This window comes from Diadema setosum, chromosome 19, assembly GCF_964275005.1.
Source record: "Diadema setosum chromosome 19, eeDiaSeto1, whole genome shotgun sequence".
In the NCBI taxonomy this organism is placed as follows: Eukaryota; Metazoa; Echinodermata; class Echinoidea; order Diadematoida; family Diadematidae; genus Diadema; species Diadema setosum.
Genome location: NC_092703.1, coordinates 15,037,396 through 15,058,125, shown reverse-complemented (window position 1 = coordinate 15,058,125; position 20,730 = coordinate 15,037,396). Strand labels below are relative to the sequence as shown.

The 20,730-nt window shown below is 37.5% G+C and overlaps 1 protein-coding gene across 1 annotated transcript in view; it reads right to left on the bottom strand.

Annotated features, from left to right (window-relative positions):
* The window catches only part of LOC140242561 (DNA mismatch repair protein Mlh1-like), a 52,613-nt gene that overhangs the window by 1,603 nt on the left and 30,280 nt on the right, over window positions 1-20,730 (bottom strand). Inside the window, exons 14-16 of the mRNA XM_072322304.1 lie at window positions 19,535-19,598; window positions 1,403-1,567; window positions 799-891 (exon numbers count right to left, since the gene is read on the bottom strand). Of these exons, the coding sequence (XP_072178405.1) occupies window positions 799-891; window positions 1,403-1,567; window positions 19,535-19,598 (322 nt within the window). The remainder of the gene's footprint in view (window positions 1-798; window positions 892-1,402; window positions 1,568-19,534; window positions 19,599-20,730) is intronic.

Below are 20,730 nucleotides of genomic sequence, written 5' to 3'. Positions count from 1 at the left end.
GGACCGAATTCAAAACCGAAGAGAGGGAGATGAGTGGTATAAAATCACAGAACTGCAAGCCCTTTCACATGCACCCATCCCCCCCCCCCCCCAAAAAAAAAAAAAAAAAAATCCACTATAAAGGAAATAAAACATTTTGGTACGAGTGAATCTGCTTCTGATCTCAGGGGCAGAACACATGATCATTTTTTGCTTAGATGCAAGATGGGTGTGCTCTGGGCTCTGGAAGTGTATAAGATCCACAATCTCTTATACTTCACAAGACCCCACTGTGTATCCGACACAGATATACAATGTAATATCTTGAGAAAATACTGTATAATGTGCCATATAGTTTGCCAAGAGATTTTATAGAGAAATATCACATGTCATTGAATTTTTCATGGATAACCACTGAGACGAAATGATACATAAAAATTATAAGCCCTTTTATCTGGAGAAAAGTTAGCAATTTCCCACCTTCAAGATGATGTACAACACAGTTTTGTGATGGGAAGCAACATTTTGCAGTCAGTAATGTTGTAAATAATAGTCATCTCATCAAATTTGAAAACAACAACAACAACAACAACAAACATACACTACACATAGCAAAATACACTAACATATACAGTCAGTTCAGTAGCCAGAAATATCCCTTATGGCAGAAAATCCTGGCAAAATACAAAAACCCACCCACCAGCACACCCTTTCAAAAAGCAAGTATCAACAAGCTGACCGTATTAACCATGCTTAACCATGGGAAAGACAGATCATTCATTTTCTCTCTTTACACATTTTGCCAGTTTTCCCCTTCACCTCTGTAGCCAGTCTAAGGACGAACATCGGTAGGCCCTCCAGGGCTGGGATGTACTTGTCCAAGACCAGGGGGATGGTGCACAAGTTGCCCTCCTGGAGTTGAGAGAAAGAGAAAGGTTTCCATGGTAACCAGGCAGGGCCAGACAAGCCTTTGTGTACCTCGCGGTTGGTAAACTCCATAATACCATACTTGTCAACTGTTCCTATTTGATAGGAACTTTCCTAATCTTAGGAGACAAGTAGCTTCATTCAGCCATGTGTTCCTATTCTTGTCATAACCTGCTAGTAGTGATACATTGGAGATGGATTAAAATCCCTATTTGTGCATTTTTGTTTTCCAGTTATAATATCTCTATTCACTGGTTTTTAGGATTGGCTGGTACACAATACTCAGTGCTCATTAGCTCTTGCAGTGCAAATGAATAACTGTACATAGGTACATAACTTGATATAATTATTATTTAATATCATCATCATTACCAACTCATCTGCAAGCACGCAAGCATCCAAAAAAAGAGTGTGCCAATACATTGTTATGAGTACAGGATGTCCCATAAAACCTCAGAAAACTTTTCATCCCCCATTTCTGCAAAGACAAGCCCACCTCGTCGATCTCCATGCTGAAGTAGTCGCCGAGCATCTCCGCCTTGGACTTGAGGAAGTCGACGATGTACTGGGCCAGCTGCTCCTTGGGACCGTCACTCTCGCTCCAGCCGCTGTCCGGCGAGTCCAGCGCAAGCATGGCCAGCTCATACACCGGGGCTGGGTTCTGGGTGTCAAGAAACCAAATACGGCACACATTGATATAGTATGTACTGGCCTTGAGGGGGATAGAATTCTGGCGAAGGCTATTAATGTTGTATTCCTTGAAAGAATTCAGTTCATATCATTATTATTATTATTAAGAAAAATCAGATATATAGAGGGAACTTGAAAATATTGACAATTAATGTACAATCACATCTTAAACTTACTTCAATGGATGAAAAAAAAAAGACTATATGGGCAAATTACCAGCATTTCTTGCTTGCACTTGTTGTACACGTGTAGCAAGAGTTTACGCGCTCATACAAAATACATGTGTAGCCAGAATTTGCAAATGCAGCAAGTATTTGCGCAACAGATGAGAGAAAACACTAATAACAGAGTGTGGTTGGAAATGACAAATTCAAGCATTGTCAAGTTTTCCCAAAATCCCCTTTAAAACCACACAAATCCTCCACATGGCTACAGGTTAGTCCAAGAGGTGAAAAGTGCTGAAATTACACAGCAAAATATGACAATCCCCATTCAAGAAAAGTGCTGAAATTACACAGTAAAACATGACAATCCCCTTGATTTTCCACAATTCTCAGCAATCCACTTGCATCAACAGTTTTGCTGCAATTTCAGCAGAACTTGGTGAGTGCATCTAGGAGGGTACATCAGCAGAACAAGTTTTGCTGTAATTACAGCAAATCTCTTGGACCATTACAAATGCTCAGGAAACATGATGTATGTGCAGGTCTTTCCATGGAGACCAAATTTTGCTGTAATTTCAGCAAAATTATATAGGCCTTTGGACAGATGCTGGAGTGCATATTGTAGGACCTAATCATGTTTATGTTTGTTTTTTTTATTATGCATATGTCATGGTTTGTTGAAATTGACAATATGAGTATGTACATGTAAATCCTAGTCTTATTGTCAACTAAATGTGATGAATTTGTCTCATATGATGGATTTCAAACATGTTTAGGCTTTCACTCTTCATGATATAGCTGACAGAAGTAAGACAAGTCACTCATCAACTCAATTTTTTGTCTTTCATTCTATTTCGTCTTTACTCCATAAAACATATCTCAGTACATCTATCGACAGATACCAAATAATTATAAATAATATTATAAGATTTGTGTTTATTGTTGAAATACATTTCTTTATTTCCATTATTTTTTTTTGGGGGGGGGGGTGTTACAGTTTGGTACTTGATATGTGGCATTTGTAATACACATGGGAATTCATACAAGAAAAAGGAAAATGTTTTTATCAGAAAAGAAGAATACTGACAGTTGTTAAATCTAGGCAATATACATACTATGTACATTTACAGGCAGAACTCATCATTTCAAAAACACTACAATCATTATTGCATCTTGGATATGAATTGCTCAGATGATACAAACTTAGGATAACTAAAAGAAATACACAATTTCATTGAAAAAAATTTTGTCATATTAACTTTTGAATAGCTTCAATGACTAATAGTAAGGCTTTATGAATAATAATTGTACAAATTTTATAAAACTGTTCTGCACTTCTACACACAGTAGTCATCACATATGTGCCAAAATTCAAGTCAAGTACTCCAAAAACACAGGGAGTTAGGTCAATCCACTCTTTTTTTGTATGATTGATACAAAAACTGCTGTTGCCATGGCAACATATCTGTTCACACATACATAAATGTCATCTTGCACAACTACACCTTACATTGATGGCATCTTATATCCCAAATTTCAACTGAATTGCTGTAAAACTGATAGAGTACAGTAGACCTCGCCTAAGTCGACATCGCATAAGTCGACAACTCGCTTAAGTCGACACAATAAAAAAGTCCCGATTTTTGCCTTTGTTATTCCTTGAAAATTTCCTCGTCTTAGTCGACATTTATAAGTCGACAACTCGCGTAAGTCGACCTGATTTTTCAGTGCCAACTGAGCTGAAATACGTGTTAATTCCCTCGTCTAAGTCGACATAATTTTTCGCTCAAAATCTTATCGCCATTCTCTGAAAAAGAATTGTTTTCCCGCTCCGATTCGCTGCATTTCTACTCGGTAATTCGCTAGCGTACGGCGCGGTAGCGTTCGCGCCATGCGTCCATCGTCTTGTATGCCAGAATAGAAAGGGCATACACTCATTTACACTGGAGTATTACATGTAGTACCCAAGGCAGTTCACTTTACCCCTTTTCTCCCTGTCGTTTTTCTCAAAACGCAAAAATTTTGTACGCTTAACTATGTCCCAGTAGGTATTCATTATCTGAACATGAAATGTTTTTGTAAATCCGAATATTCTGACGTTAATTATTCCGAAGCGGTATTAAAACTTGGGCCCTTTCTAGAAAAATTTATTACAATGCAACTCAAAAAAATCAAATGCAGGTGTATCAAATCACACACAACCTTTGTATTTAAACGCAAGTGCGTTGCTGAAAAAACTTGCGTCTGATAATCATATGAAACTAGAAAATAATTGTACGAACCTGAAACTCAATTGCGTTTAAACGCAACTCTAAAAATCAAATGTAAGTTCATCAAATCACACACAACAATGTATTTAAACGCAAGAGCGTTGCAGAGAAGACTTGCAGTTTTGTACGAAACTAGAAACTGCGTTTAAAAACATCTCTATACATCTACGGAAGTGCATTATTGTTGAAAAGACTTGCATTACTTTTTTTTATTTCGTAAGCAAAATTAGAAATTAAACGCAACTCTGAAAATCCAATGCAAGTCCATCAAATCACACGGAAAGCTGAAAGACGCGCGTTTGGTAATCATACGAAACTAGAAAATTGTATGAAATTTAAACTCAATTGCGTTTAAACGCAACTCTAAAAATCAAATGCAAGTCCATCAAATCACAAGCAACGCTGTATTCAAAAAGCAAAAGCGTTGCAGAAAAGACTTGCGGGTTTTGTCCGAAACTATAAGAAACTGCGTTTAAACGCAACTCTAAACATCTACGGAGTTGTGTTATTCTTTAAAAGAATTGCATTATTTTTTATTTCGTAAGCAAAATAAGAAGTCAAACGCAACTCTGAAAATCAAATGCAAGTCCATCAAATCACATGGAACGCTGAAAAGACTTGCGTTTGATAATACGAAACTAGAAAATTGTAGGGAACTTTTTAAAACTCAATTGCGTTTAAACGCAACTCTAAAAATCAAATGCAAGTCCATAAAATCACACATAACCCTGTATTCAAACGCAAGAGCGTTGCAGAAAAGACTTGCGGTTTTTGTACGAAACTACAATGTATACTGCATTTAAACGCATCTCTAAACATCTGCGGAAGTGTGTTATTTAAAAGATTTGCATTATTTTTCATTTCGTAAGCAAAATTAAAAATCAAACGCAATTCTGAAAATAAAATGCAAGTCCATCAAATCACACGGAACGCTGAAAAGACTTACGTTTGGTAATCATACGAAACTAGAAAATTGTATGAAATTTAAACTCAATTGCGTTTAAACGCAACTCTAAAAATCACAATGCAAGTCCGTCAAATCACAAGCAACGCTGTATTCAAAAAGCAAAAGCGTTGCAGAAAAGACTTGCGGGTTTTGTCCGAAACTATGCATAAAAATTTACGGAAGTGAGTTATGGTTGAAAAGGCTCGCATTATTTTTTATTTCGTAACGAACTTTCGCCATGATCGAACTTAGTCTGTACTTGCAGGGGAAAGACATCGCAACATTCACACGTTTCAAACTACCGAAACGCATGCTGCTTCACGAAATGTCAATGAAAAAATGACAACGAATTATTATTAAAGTCCGCTATGCCGAAGGTTTAAATCTCAGTCCAAAGATAAATTAGTCCGACATTGGAAAGAGGTTTGTTTTTACGAAGGTTATAGTAGTCCGAAAGATGTCGTTTTCAAACAAACTTTTCTTCTTCTTTTTATTTCAGATGGGCCCGCGCCGTACAGAGCGGTAATGTTACGAATCGGAGCGCGAGAACAATTCATTTTCAGAGTATGGCAATACAAATTTAAACAGAACAAATATGGCGACTTAGGGAAGGAAAATCACACATGATTATTTCAACTCAGTCGGCACTGAAAAATTATCTCGACAGAATCATGCCAAATCCCACGCATACCTTCGCAGCAACGCACTTGAATTTAAATCGCAAAGTTTAATGCAATTTTGGGGAATTTGCGTTTGATATTTCAAATCAAGTTTAAAACGTAAAGTGTCTAGAAACGGGCCTAGGTTTCCGATCCTGCTCTCTCAAAATCTCTCTAGAGATTTGGGAATTGTGCGTTGTCGTTACTAACCCGCGCGAGATTTATGCATGAACTAAAACATTATTGTTGCCGATGTCAGTAGGCATGTTTTGGCGGCAAAAGGAGTAAGATTTGGGTAGCGATCCGCATCGTGATCCAAATCTTACTCTGTACAGGGGAAATTAGTTTTCATCTATAAGTCGACAAAATGTCGACTTACGCGTAAGTCGACATTCGCGTAAGTCGACGTGTTTTGCTCAGTCCCGATTATGTCGACTTACGCGAGGTTGACTGTAGTTTGATCAACCACAATGTATAAGATTTTATCAAAATTTGCTGTTGCCATGGCAATGCATTATGCAACACTAACAAAAAGCATTTCATTTGCACATCTTCTTTTGAAAGTGGTCACACATGCCAAATTTGGGGTCAATTACTCAAAAAATGAAAGAGTATCTCCATCCACAACATTCTGTATTTTTTTTTCTTTAATTTGCTGTTGTCATGGCAATGCACTAGGCGATCTATAACAATGAAGAAAGTGTCTTGCACATCTTCTTTTGATGGGAGTTACACATGCCACATTTGGGGTTAATTGCTCAAAAAATGAGAGTAATTCAATCAATAATTTTTTAATGAAAATTTGCCGTTGTCATGGCAACGCATTATGGATACTAACAAAAACGGTGTCTTGTACATCTACCTTTGATTCTCTATGGGTCAAAACAGTCTAGGACCCTGTTTAATCAAAAGATATTTTGATTTTAAATTGCTGCTACAGACTTATAATAGAAGTAAATTTTGAAATCAATTCTAACTCTTCATAAAACGAGACCAAGTACAGTTAGAATTTAGGGTATGGCGTTAGAAATCACTGTTTCATGTTAACAAAAAGTTTTATGTCTGGTTTCGATGACACTTGTGCAGTCTGGTAATTTTCATCTTTATTTCCTTTTTTTTTTTTGGAATTTCTATTTGCGCATCCCCGTGTCTTAACCATCATAGTTATATCACCTTTCTTTAATAGGAAGGGATAGCAAAAAGTAATTACCATCACATAGATGTACACATCTTCCCCAGAGAGTGGCTGGTGATACAATGAGACACGAGTCCATTGTATTCCTATCTGCGCGGCAGACCCAGTTTGGCATAATTTATGCTTCAAATATTTTTGAGTGGCAGCATCGAACATCTGGCAAAGGATATAAGATGGTTGTGATCCATTCTTTCTAACCTCCTTGGATTTATAAATCACACTTTGTATCATTCTGTGATGAGGCAAATATTAAGGACAAGTCCACCTTCATGTACATAAGGATTGAGAGAATGCAGCAATATCAGTAGAACACAAAGTTTGAGGAAAATCAGACTATCCGTTTAAAAGTTATGAAATTCTTAAAGTATCTGCGCAGTCACTGCTGGATGTGAAGACTGCTACAGTGTATGATGTCACTTGCATACAATGATTGAAGGAAAATAAAAAAGAGAATTTCACAAAACTTGACTTTTTGAATAAAGTGCGCATTTCTTCGACCTGTTACTAAAGTATGTTAAGGGTAATATCATTCCCCCTATCTTCTGAAAGAGAGAAGTTGAGTGTTCTTGTGTTATGCAAGAAAAATAGCAATATGTTGAATTTTCTTTATTCTTTCTTTTTATCGTTGTACACATGTGACATCACAAGCTATCGTTTTTTTCATCCAGCTGTGGCTGAGCAGAATCTTCAAAATTCATAACTTTTGAATGGATTGTGCGATTTTCCTCCAACTCTCACTGATATGTTCTACTTATTTCATTTTGCTGCATTCACTCAACCCACATGTCCATGAAGGTGAACTTTTCCTTTAAGCTACAGTTATAGATTTTTTAGCTCTGATGTTATAATGATCTGTACTGCCCTAAATCATGTGGCACATTAGTATGCATTCTGTGATATAGTAACTGATGCATCTCTTAAACAACCAGATACTTGAAGGTGCGACCATTATGCCCCCGGATTTCCATCAAACTTTGGACTGATGCTGCTTGTTGGTGATGTTGCGTGAAGCTGGAATCCATCAAGCTGATACCCTAGAAATGAAATGAACAAATGAGAAGATTTAAAATTTGTACCGAGGAGAGTTCTGCAAAAACTGCAGCATGTATTCTTTCACAAAGCAACAGTGTGCTGCTCTGTAAAGCTTACAATAATGTACTGCAGTATATTTTTACTTTAATTTTCATTTCCATTTCTTCCCTCAAAGCTTAACATTGCTCTGATGCCAGAGACTAAGCAAAGTTGTAAACAAACAAAATACAAAATGCTTGCTTCTTAGATTCCTAATTGTATGAGAATTTTCTACAAGTATCCTTAATTACAATATTATTTCTATTCAAATCTTTAAGTCCTACACAATAATGGTAAGTCTACCACATATCACATATTGGTGCCTTGTTACACTGTTTTATAACATTTGCTATTAAGCAGGAATTCCATTCCAGGTTATCAGAGCTTGTAAACCTAGCAAAGGATGTAGATGAAAAACTAGCAAAGTTTAACATTCACATTTTTAATAGTTTGCAAATGATTGCAAAACCTAAGCAGGGGATTGAAGGTGTTGTGAAATATTTTTGGGTGTCATTTTTAGTTTTTGATTTAAAATAAAACAAAATAAATGAGACAATTTCTTGTGCATTTGCACATTTGTTCGTGATCTGCTCATAATTTGCTCTGAAAAAGGGTGTTAAAGGTAGGGGATACCTTTTACAGACCTCCCAAAATGCAGCAAAACATTAAATATGAACCTCAAGGGACTTGTTTAGGCCACTGCTGAGAAATTTGGAAGTCAACAGTTATCTACAATTTGAATAATGCACAAAACTCAACTACTCAGTAGTTCTGTGTGTCAGCCACACTTAAGCCTTTTTGTTGCAGTCTTCTGTATTTTTTATCTATAAACACAAATCTAAAAGTATAAGAGCTGATGTAATAACATATAGAGTGTGTGGCAAGAATGTATATAGAAATGTTTGTAAGTTTTGATGAACTTTCTTCACAAAATATACATGATGGACACACATGCAGTGCATGGGTCTGCAAAGGTAGCCTAGTAATGTACTGGAATTTACGGTGAGCCCCGAAAAAAATTCAATTCAAAATCTAACGGTCAATGAAAATGTACTAAATGTTACCTTCCACTTTCAATACTTTATGGGAGTTTTTAAAATGATACTCTCTTCAACATATCACTGTATTTATACAACTCTTCATTTAAGGCATGCAAATGGGATTCCCTACCTTTAAAGCCTCGTCATATGTGTACATATGTGTACCTTCACAAGACGTGCATAATGCTCTGAAAATCTTTGTGAACTTCCATATGGAACTCCTCAGTTTGTAGAATATCTCGTGTATGTTAATAGCTAAATCTGTGAACTTTTTTCTGATCAATTACTACATATCTGCAAATTATTTGCATACCTTTTGAGGCATTATTACCTCCGCTTAGGGAAGAGGTTATGATGTCATCACCATTGGTTTGTTTGTTGCGTAGTTAGTTTGTCCATGCGCAAAATAACTCAAAAAGTAGTTAACGGATTGAGATTGGGATTAACGGATTAACTTGCAGGAAAGGTTGAGGACGACAAAAGTAATAAACAATTAACTTTTTGTAGTGATCCAAGAAATTTGGGGGAATTTGTAAAGGATTTTTGATATTTTGACAGGAAGGGTCAATGAACTTGGGAGTTACGGCTGCGCGTATGTGTGAGGTTTGCATGCAGGCACTTAAGTGCGTGCTCTAATCTCTGCTAGGGCGAGGCGCGCCGTGCATCTGAGGGTTTAAGACGTTACAAATGCTTCTATATTGTGAAATTGGGCGAATTTTCAGTGGCTGGAAATCACTGATCTCTATGGAAGAGCAAGATCACGATGGAAAGCAGCTGCTTGGCGGAGGTCTGCGCTCTCAGAGTGCTTCTATTTACAAATGTTTAGCTGTGTGCTACTCGTGACGAGAATTATTTTCAGCGCCATTGTCGCAACAAGTAAAAAAAGAAAGCGAAAATTCTATAATGTTGGACTTTGCCATTTTTTGACATTTACATGTACATCCTTTGCAAATGATTCACACGCTCAGTAAAATCAGCCTGTATTGTATGATAAGAGTAAAAACTTGGGAGGACAACAGTGAAAATTTTTTATCACAATTGGATGAATAGTGAAATAGGGAAGTTATGAAATTGTGAAGTTTTGCTAATTTTTGCAGAACAGTTTTTATACATTTTCATACATGTATTTGACATGAATATGCAAATGAGTGAGCTGATGTTGTCATAACCTTACAATTCTCTGTTGATCATGTCCAAAGAAATGATAAGATTCAATTTTCTGTTATTGAAGTGATGTTATTCCTGGTTAAATAACTTCAATGATCAAGTCAATCTATCAGGATTTTAGACTGATACATGTTTGCCTTTGAATGAATAACTGAAAATTCAAAGTTTGAATTATATGGCAAGTTTTGGGGGTATGGCAACATCACTTCATTGCTTGCATATTATTGACTGTTCAAGAACTTCAACCCTACACCCACCTGGTTTTTTGAGGAACTTAAAACCATCGGGGGGGGGGGGGGGGGGGGGGGAGGGGGGGTGGGAACTTTTTGGCCCCACTTCAGATCTCAGTTGTGGATCACGTGATCCTTGCGAAAATTTGCACTAAGGTAGAGGCCAATGTAATCTACAATACTGTATAGTTCGATTTTTCACATTTTGATTCATGTATTTTATATTAATAAATGCTAATTTATGCATTTTTTTTGCACATAAATAAAAAATTTTAGGTGAACATACTATTTTCAATATCCTTGACAATAATATTGAAGCAAAAATTAGGCTTTATAATTACTTCTTTTGAATTTTGTTGTTTATTGAATGTCTAATGTATTTCTTTGTTGTTGTTTTTTGTCAAAATTTGTCGCAGAAACTTTTTAAAGCATTATCAGCCTAAAATAAATTTTTGTCAGCCATTGAAAGTAAAAATATTTATTTTTGTATGAATTAAATGCAAAAACACAATCTACATTGGATTTGTACACAAAAACATGTTTTTGAGCAATTTTTGGGTCAACAAATATTTTTCAAAGGGGCGTACAGGGTGGCTTCAAAACGGTATGTCCGAGAGTGACAAATTTGGTCTCAAAAGTTATGTGATACTTGAAAGTAAAAAGTTATAAAATGTCGCAGTGAGAGCATCATGCGTTGCGGAATGATCATGCAAAACGTCAAGGGGGGCCAAAATGCCTCCCCCTGGTGGGAATAGGATTAAAATGCCATTCATTCCATATTTTCATCTCATTTTGACAAAAAAAAAAAAAAATCAATGTTATGCTAAATAAATTGTACTCTTTTTTCAAACTACATTTCAACTGCATTTCTGTGTAATAGACTACAGTAGCACTCTTTATCAATGCACTGGAAATGCAGATCTTCATTATTATCCATTCAATCTTTTTGAATTCACCCCCCCCCCCCCCAAATACTTTTGAATGAAGAAAAACTTACAATGTAGTCTAGGAGACAAATATAATCTAACTTCATTTAAGTGCTGAAAGTGATATGCTCCATCATTGAGGCTTGTGCACACTATATATTTCCAAATCATTCAAAAATTCATACAAGTTCATTACTCAACCTGGAAATTGAATGGATATGAACACATTACATTGCAATTCAATAACAAATTTAACTAGAGAAGCACTCTGAGAGTGCAGACCTCCACCAAGCATGCAGCTCTTTTCCATCACTGATCTTGTTCTTCCATAGAGATAACTGGGGCCTGTTGCGTAAAAGGTACAATAATGGTAACTTTACCATACAATGGTAACTTCCATGGAATTCTTGATTGTGATTGGCTGTTGAGTATTGTTGCCATGGTGGTTACCACTGGATGGCAAAGTTGTCACCATTGTAACTTTTATGCAACGGGCCCCCGATTTCCATCCATACGTACTCATAGCATGCTGATTAAGTGTTAATAGTACGCTAAAAGTCGCCTGATTTAACAGTAGGGAGCTTTAGATTTTAGACGCGCTGACGTTCAGAGGGGAAAAAACATGTTCTGAGCGTGCGCAGAAGCGCATGTCAAGTCGATCTATTTTTAGCTTGCGTCCCAGAGTTTTTCCCCATGCGTACTGATGGGCTATTTTTACGTCCATACAGTTTGTAACGTAGAGAGCTACTTCATGCACTGATCATATGGGGGCGCGAATTTATTATTTTACTTTTCAGCATGACGCAGGGGAGAGGAGAACGTCCAGCACAAGCGTCATCTCAAACGTCCGCGCGTCAAAATTTAAAGCTCCCTAAACATAGAGGCTTTTGTAACGTCTTAAACCCTCTGATGCGCGGCACGCCTCGCCCTAGCAGAAACTAGAGCATGCGCTTTAGTGCACGCATGCAAACCTCAAATACGCGCAGCCTGAACTCCCAAGTTCATTGTACCCTACCTGCCAAAATATCAAAATCCTTCATAAATTTCCCAAAATTCTTGGATCACTACCAAAAGTTAATCGTTTGTTACTCGTGTCATTCTCAACCTTTCCTGCAAGTTTCATCCAAATCAAAACTACTTTTTGAGTTATTTTGCACACGGACAAACTAACGAACGAACTAACTAACTAACAAACAAACCAACGGTAACGAAAACATAACCTCCCCCCTTGGTGAAGGTACATGTAACAAGGTACAATTTACGATGTGTGTGATTCTGCATGCAACAAAACTATAGTTCAAAGGGGTATGCAAAAAGTAAAATGTCAGCTAACAACATTAACATTCTTGCTTCATTCAGATAGAAATACTGTTGCCTGACGCTGATAAAAGCAACACATTTATCATTCACTATTACTGTGGTCTCACCTGATGGGCCTTTGCAGTTTGAGCAGACAGCAGCCAAATACCTCCCCACATAGCATGTTCAGTACTATGAAGCATTCCAGAAAGTTTGGTCTTGTTCCATGAGCTAATGAAAGAGAGCTGAATATACACTGTGTATATACACTATATGGAAGGAGACTGGTGTTTGCACAACCAGGGCTAAATCAAACTTCCCTCCTGCCTCAGCTATTGTCCTTGAAGTTGGCAAGTTTGTTTGATTTTGGCTTAAACTGCACAGAATGAACCTGACTGTACTTGCTAAGACTGATGGACAAAGAAAATGAAAACAGCATATTCATGGAGTAGCTATATTCACAACATGTAGCCATCATTTTTTTTTTTTTTTTACTTCCCATGCAGTATTGTGCAACATAGGAATTTAAGAGCTCTTTGAGCGCAGTAGAATATATAGACATAGTTTCTGCGCTTAATAAATGATTTATTATTATCACTATTATTATTATCATCAAAAGTACCTGTAGGCATCTGGTATGATTGCTTCACAAACTGGTCCATTTGAAGGCAACAGTGCAAAATATAGCGTGCACACATTATGTAATTCAACTAGTCATCGTGGAATATTATTATTATCGCTGGAGATGATTGAAATCTTATGTAACAACTGAACTGCAGTCAAACCAATCAAAAAAGAATGTTTATGATGTAGAAATAAAAGCATGTAGATATTTGCTCAATGTAGTTTAGACTCATATTTCTCACAGTAAGTAAAGACTTTTCCCAGTGGAGTCTATAAAAAAAATATGTGTTTATCTACCATGACATATACAAGAAAATGACCATAATTATGATATGGTTGGCGCTAAGGCAAGCTTTCAGATATTAATATTAAGGAATATTATCCATGACCACACTAATAATGATCAAGCAATTTAGATTTCAAGCTATGTAAATCATCTTAAGTCATGTTTTCTCATTATACGTATACCTGTGTATGTACTCATGTCAGCACGTTTTTACGTCTTGACAGCAGGCCTTAGTTGGGTATAGTTTGGGGGGATTTATACATAATCAACTAATTCTTTTGATAAAAGACAAGCTTATAGACATGTTATCTTGATATCTTTTGAGCCAAATCTATGGGCACTTTCACAGTAAACACTAGTACTGCAGGGATGTCCCTTTATTTTCCACAATGCATTGCCCCAATATCATACAAACTTTTTGTAGAACGCTTGAATGAGAGATAACTTTGTCCCAAAATTGCTTCAAAGAAGCAATGGAGTAAAATTTTTGCCAATAAAATAGAAATTCACAATATCTCACGCATGACACCCATTTTTCTCACGCATTGGAAGCATACCTTAAAGATAATAAAAAGTTTTGGTACCTCAAAAGTGTCCTTGAATTTTCTCGTCTTAGTTTGTGTTTCAGGTTAAAGTACCTTTCATATAACTAACACTGTGACACTTACTCGCCCCAAAGTGCTCTCATGTCTTAGTAATCATGCAATTAACTGCGACCAGCAGCCCCATACGCATAGCGACCAGCAGTCCCATACGCATAGCGTAATCGGGCTTCGCATTGTAGCATTCAGGATCATAACAGATTTAGTATCGCAGGGTAAATGTCAACTGAAAATCCCATAAATTCTTCAATTTGAAGACTTACCAATTAAGTTGAAGTATTGAAAACAGGCTACGGGCAACGTTTGGTTCTGCCTATAGTCCCTTTCTGTTCGAATTGATGACTGAATATGACTCGGTCGACAGGACCTTAGGAGAGCTACATACAGTACACTGAATACTACAGCCAGTGCACGCGAACACATCACATGCACACAAATTTCAAATCCATGAACGGATAAGATGTTTGTGTGCGCATGCGCTGGCCATGGTATCCAGTGTATGTAGCTCTCCCAAGGTCCTCTCGACCGAGTCACATTCAGTCATCAATTCGAACAGAAAGGGACTATAGGCAGAACCAAACGTTGCCCGAAGCCTGTTTTCAATACTTCAACTTAATTGGTAAGTCTTCAAATTGAAGAAATTTTTGGATTTTAAGTTGACATTTACCCGCGATACTAATTCTGTCAAGATCCTGAATGCTACAATGCGAAGCCCCATTACGCTATGCGTATGGGGCTGCTGGTCGCAGTTAGCTATGCGTACAATGGGCTGCACGCTGCCGGTCGCAGTCAGTGGTTTCGTACAATATTTATCGACGCTGTACAGCGTCGGCTCTGGTACGAAACCATTATTGCATGATTACTAAGACATGAGAGCACTTTGGGGCGAGTAATTCTCACAGACAACGTACTTTAACCTGAAACACAAACCAAGACAAGGAAATTCAGGGAAGCTTTTGGGGTACCAAAACTTTTTATTATCTTTAACGGATTAAAGTGAGAGCTGCTATTGAAGGCATATTTACCTTTTGTATTTCAAAATAAGTAAAAAACAGTTACTTAAGTATGGACTAGCTAAAAACTGAAAAAGCTCCCTACCGTTGGAGGACGGACACCCTCCCCTTGCTCAGTCGCTTCGCTGCCCCACTCAAGCACATGCGCTCCCCGAGATGCCGAGTCATAAAAATCTCACTCATAATTTTTTTTCTAACTTGGCATCTATGCTGTTGTTCAACTGAATAGCCTATCATTGGTTAGAAAAGAAAGCAGCCCTACTTTTCTATTGAAAGTTGCATTTTGTAGCTGAAGTTTTCACAGTATAGTGTACAGTGTATGCAACATCGACCAACAAAAATGCTATGAAAAATAGTTTTGTATGTCCAAGGTAATTTTGTTAAACTTAGTTTAGAAATGCTATAAAACACAATTTTCAACATATTTTTGGAGCTGTTTAAAAATGTTCTATTCTATATTACATCATTTACTTGGACAGCAACAAAGTTTCAAGGAGCACTTATTATTCTTTTATATATTTTTCATATATTATCTACGTAACACTTTAGTTGGAAACTACAATGTCCTCTTGCACAAGGCAGGTGAGACACTTGCCTCACCTCCCTGCTCTTTATAAAACACACACAACACAGAATGCAAGAGAGTACCCTTCACTGTAACAACACTTTCCACATGTACACTTTTAATACATGTAGGCCTATCCAACATATTAAGAAGTAGTGTTGATTGTTTGGATTAGCTGAGGCTAGGCCTTGCATTTTAGGTGTTGTTGCTTCAACAGGAAAATGTTTGCATCCTTATAGGGATTGTTTGTGGAGGAGCTAATCCCTGTGTGACTACACAGTAGGCCTTTCTACTTGAACTTGGATGAAGACTGTGCAAGTTGAACTTGGTAGTCAAATGCATAGCAGCCAAACTGGGCAGACTACACTTTGTAGTACAATCCTGTTCCCACATAGCAATTGGTTTATGTGGAGTTGTGACTTTGAAGACAAATTTACAGGAGAAAATACCACATTCTGGCCTGCCAAAATTGACAGTGAAGTACTGGTTGACTAATAATGTGGCAGTACCTCATGCCTGCATTAGAAGATACGTGGATGGGAATCTGTATACTTTGTTTTCTTTGAGATGTATGCCACTCAACAAGACGTATTGCTACTCATCAATTAACCAGTATACTATGGCAATACTGTATTGCTGACGAAGAAGATATTATGGTGACATGGAAGCCGTCAGTTGTACAGTTCGTCTCATTCACACAGAATGAACATGAACAGTTTGTACAATGGTGTCAAGAGCAGGATGGGACTTTAGAGGAACCATGGCTAATGGTGTTTCACTGGATGATACGGAATGATACTTTCATCAGACTGGCAGTAAAAAATTGTAAAGAATTTCCAAATGCAAAGGTGTGAAATTTCTGTTGGATTCTGGAATTGAGTGTCAGAATCCAAAAAGGTGCTGGTTATATGACTTGGCGACATGACTACTGGCAGATCTGATATGGAATTAAAGAAGCGGTCCCATAACATCTAGTGGACACACTATCTTGCTCATCATGTGCATTGTGATCATCTGGAATATAAATATTGTGACCTATAGACCTTTGAGTACATGAACAAGTGTAGGCAGAACTGAAATTTAAAATAGCTCTTCCAGGAACACATGTATTTCAACTTCTTGAAATGAGTGTCCAATATCCTCTCATGATTTGATGTACATGTAATTGTGATTGCAAACTTTTCTGTTTCTTGCATTCTTTTGTTATGCAGTAAAGTCAGACAATTAAGCTTAAAGGACACCACACACTTCATGCCTTTGCCACTATTTACCGGTTAACACAATGTCATCACGTATTCTGCAAATACCACTAAATAACAGAAAGATGTGCCATGGCCAACCAAACCGTACGTTCCCTTTAAGACTGGAAGTGTACCAGTCTTGCCAGTTTTCAGTCATGTGACTGGGTCTTATTGCCAGGTGGAGAGATTTGACATGTCGAATTTTCACAACGGGTCATGGGCTTTCTGTGAATCATGCTACATTATAATGTACTGAAACCAGAACGGCCGTAAGCCTATATATATGTAGTTTGATCGTAGTATGCAATATTGAGTCTGCAACAAGTCATGAACCGGCTCGCCTCTCTAGTTGTGTGACTGGCCTGATTGTGTAGTACGTGCCGGTAGATCACATCAGTAAAAGTTTGAGGAAAATCGGACAATCAATGCAAAAGTTACGAATTTTTAAAGTTTTGGTGTTGGAACCGCTGTATGCGGTGTATGAGGAGTCTACTAGAGGCTATGATGTCATGTGTGGACAACAATAAAGAAAATATAAAGGGAATTACACAAAAACTCACTTTTCTAGCATAATGAAAGAGTACTTGACTAAACGCTTTCAGGAAGCAGGGGAGAATAATTACTACAGTACTCTGAATATAATGTATTGACACGCTTTAATATATCAGTATCAGGTTGATAGAATTTAAGTAATTTTCATGAGAAATGACTTTTTGTGGAATTCCCTTTACAGTTTCTTCATTGTTGTCCACACATGACATCATATCCTCTAGTAGTCTCCTCATCCAGGGGTTCCAACACCAAAAATTGTAAAAACTCATCACTCGCACCAGATTTTCTGATTTTCCTCAAGCTTTCACTGATGTGTTCTACAAGTGTTGCTGCTTTCACTCAATCCACATTTCTCGTTGGCTTTTGGTTTCCTTTAAGTCTCTTTTAATACATTCAGGAGTCTTTTTCAAAATAAAATTATTTTCAACACATAAATGCCCACAAAAAAAGTGTGCAAGGAAAGACCCCCACCTGCATGGTGTTCACTGTGCATCTACAACGGTCCAACAGATTTGCTGTAATTACAGCAAAACTTGTTCTGCCGATATCAGTACTCCAGAAGTAAGTACCCTCCTAGATGCACTTACCAAGTTTTGCTGAAATTACAGCAAAAGTGTTGATGCAAATGGAGTGTTGAGAATTGTGGAAAATCAAGGGGATTGTCATGTTTTGCTGTGTAATTTCAGCACTTTTTACCTCTTGGACTAAACTGTGGCCATGTGGCGGATTCATGTGGTTTTAAAGGGAATTTTGGGAAAACTTGACAATGCTTGAATTTGTCATTTCCAACCACACTCTGTTACTTGCATTTATTGCCCACTATTTTACACACAAAACCCCATCGAATGTAGCAAAAAAAGCTGCTGAAAACTGCTTACCCAATAGTGGCAAGCCAATTGAGTAAAATGGAGTCAAAAGGGGCCTGAATGCTTTCGATCCTAGCAGAATCTTCATCAGAGGCAAAATGACAAGCAGACAGGGAAAGCAATCACATAAGGACTACACACAAAAAGATCAGGGGAGGACTAGGGACACAGAACAAAGAAAACAAAAGGGGAGGGTTGGAGGTCATGGGCAAGGAGCCCAACAGATAGGGAGGGGGATTAAAGGAGGGTGGACAGACAAAAGGCACAGGAGGGTCAGTGATGATCCCGAGGACCATAGGGGCAACCTGTGAAGGATAAGGATGAAAAGGGAGGCAATATCAAACAAGATAAGGAACAACAGAGGGATAAAGAAGGGAAAATACTGAAATAGCAACAGCAAGGGTGGGGGGGGGGGGGGGCTGAGCAAGCAGCGAGCCCTAACCTGGTGTATCAAGAAGAGTCAACAAAATGAAAGTGAGAGTCAACCAACAAATGCAAGTTATCAAACATATCAAAGTATATATATCATAGATATATATAAATCCCATTGACTTTGCTAGCAGGCAATACACAATATTTTGGCCTGCAATTTTGTTTGCTTGTCAAAGTGAGGTAATAAAATGCAAAAAATCACATTGCTCACACATCTGATATGGTTAATAATTCATTATATTTCCTTTTATAGCTGCTGTGGCACCAGCAGCGCTATCTAACTTCCATACAAACTATGAATAGACAATGCCTTGCCAGCACACAGTGGGAAGCTTTATTTAATTATACACAAAAAAGATGGTGCACTTTCTCTATCTCATACACTGACTAGCATAGTTTTGTAGATTTTCTCAAGTGAAAGACGTTGGGAATCTAAATATGAAATTGTATGTTCTGAAAATGGAATCTATTGTGAAAAGATAATGTTTTAATCATGATAAAGAGGGGGGAAAAAATAGATGAAATTACCGCTAATTGCATATCCTCTGTCCATGCCTGCTGCACAGTAACTCAGCATTACCAAAAGCACACGCATCAATACCAAAAGTGTGACCTCACTTGACCCCTGAATGTTGTGCATTGTTGCATAATATCATGTTATTCATATGCATGTACAATTTGTAGCTTACAGCCAGCATACGGATCAGACCTCCAGCGACAAAATCTCAACATTTACATGCAATAGGGAGAATTGAGAGGAGGACTCTTGCGAGGGGAGTTTGAGACTCACCGACAGTCGCATGACCCCAAAATTGCTGAAGTCAAAGATCATCAGCTGGTAGAAGAGTTCTTGACTGGATGGGATCATTGAGGGAGATCGAAGGAGAGCGAGGAGAGAAAAAAAGCTTTGCAAATTAGTCACTACTCCTTAACCCTAACTAGGCCGGGGGGGGGCCTCTGAGGCCCCCCCCTCGACGTTCCGCGCGATGTATCGCTAACGTGAAAAGCTATCGCCGCGACGTTTCATGACTTTTTTCTGTCGAGTCTCCCGCATCTTTTGACACCAAATTTGCGATGCCCGGGCGCACGGTTCCGAAGTTTCGCATAAATATGTACATGCATGTCAGACCAAAAATTGCTCAAAAACGTGAATTCGTGTACAATTTCAATGGAAACTGTGCTTACAGTCAAATTTCATAAAAGCATGATTATTTTGGGGTTTTATTGATTAAAATCAACTAATAACATATTTTCTCGTTCAGAACAATGTCGCGGACAAGTTTCATCGAAAAAACAATGAAAAACATAAAGTCGAAAAAACAAGGAAATACATAAGAAATTCAAAAAACAATAAAATACTTAAGAAATTTTTTTGGATGGCTCAATTTTTTTCGCTTATATTTGCTTAGGACACTAAAAAGAATATTTACACAAAAAAATGTACCCATTTCGGGCTTTATTTAGTGATTTATACCAAATTGTCTGATTTCATGCATCATTATGTATAAATTAGCATAATTTAGCATAAATGACAATTTTTCAAAAATCTAACTTCGTAATACTTTAGATTACATCATAGGCAATGTGTGTGCAAATTTTCGTCGCGATCGCGCGGTCGACGGCCGAGATCTTGAGGGGGGGCCTGGGAGGCCCCCCCCCGGCTCTATGATCTACCTAAATAGCCCGGCCTAGTTAGGGTTAATAATACAAATGTGTATATCTTCACAAAATGAATGGCATTATATGCTGAGAGTACACAGCCTGGCATAGAACATACTAATGAAGAGCAAAAAAAAGAAAAAGAAAAAGAAAAAGAAGATACAATTATAAAGTTGAGATAATATGCAAAATTGTCTTCAACAGAAACAAATTACACAGGAAACAGAGGGTAGAAATAGCAGGAGTATGAATCACAACTAATCATTCTTATCAAGGCATGTGAGTTTGTTTAGGAGCATGAAATACAGCAAATGCATTTATGTCATC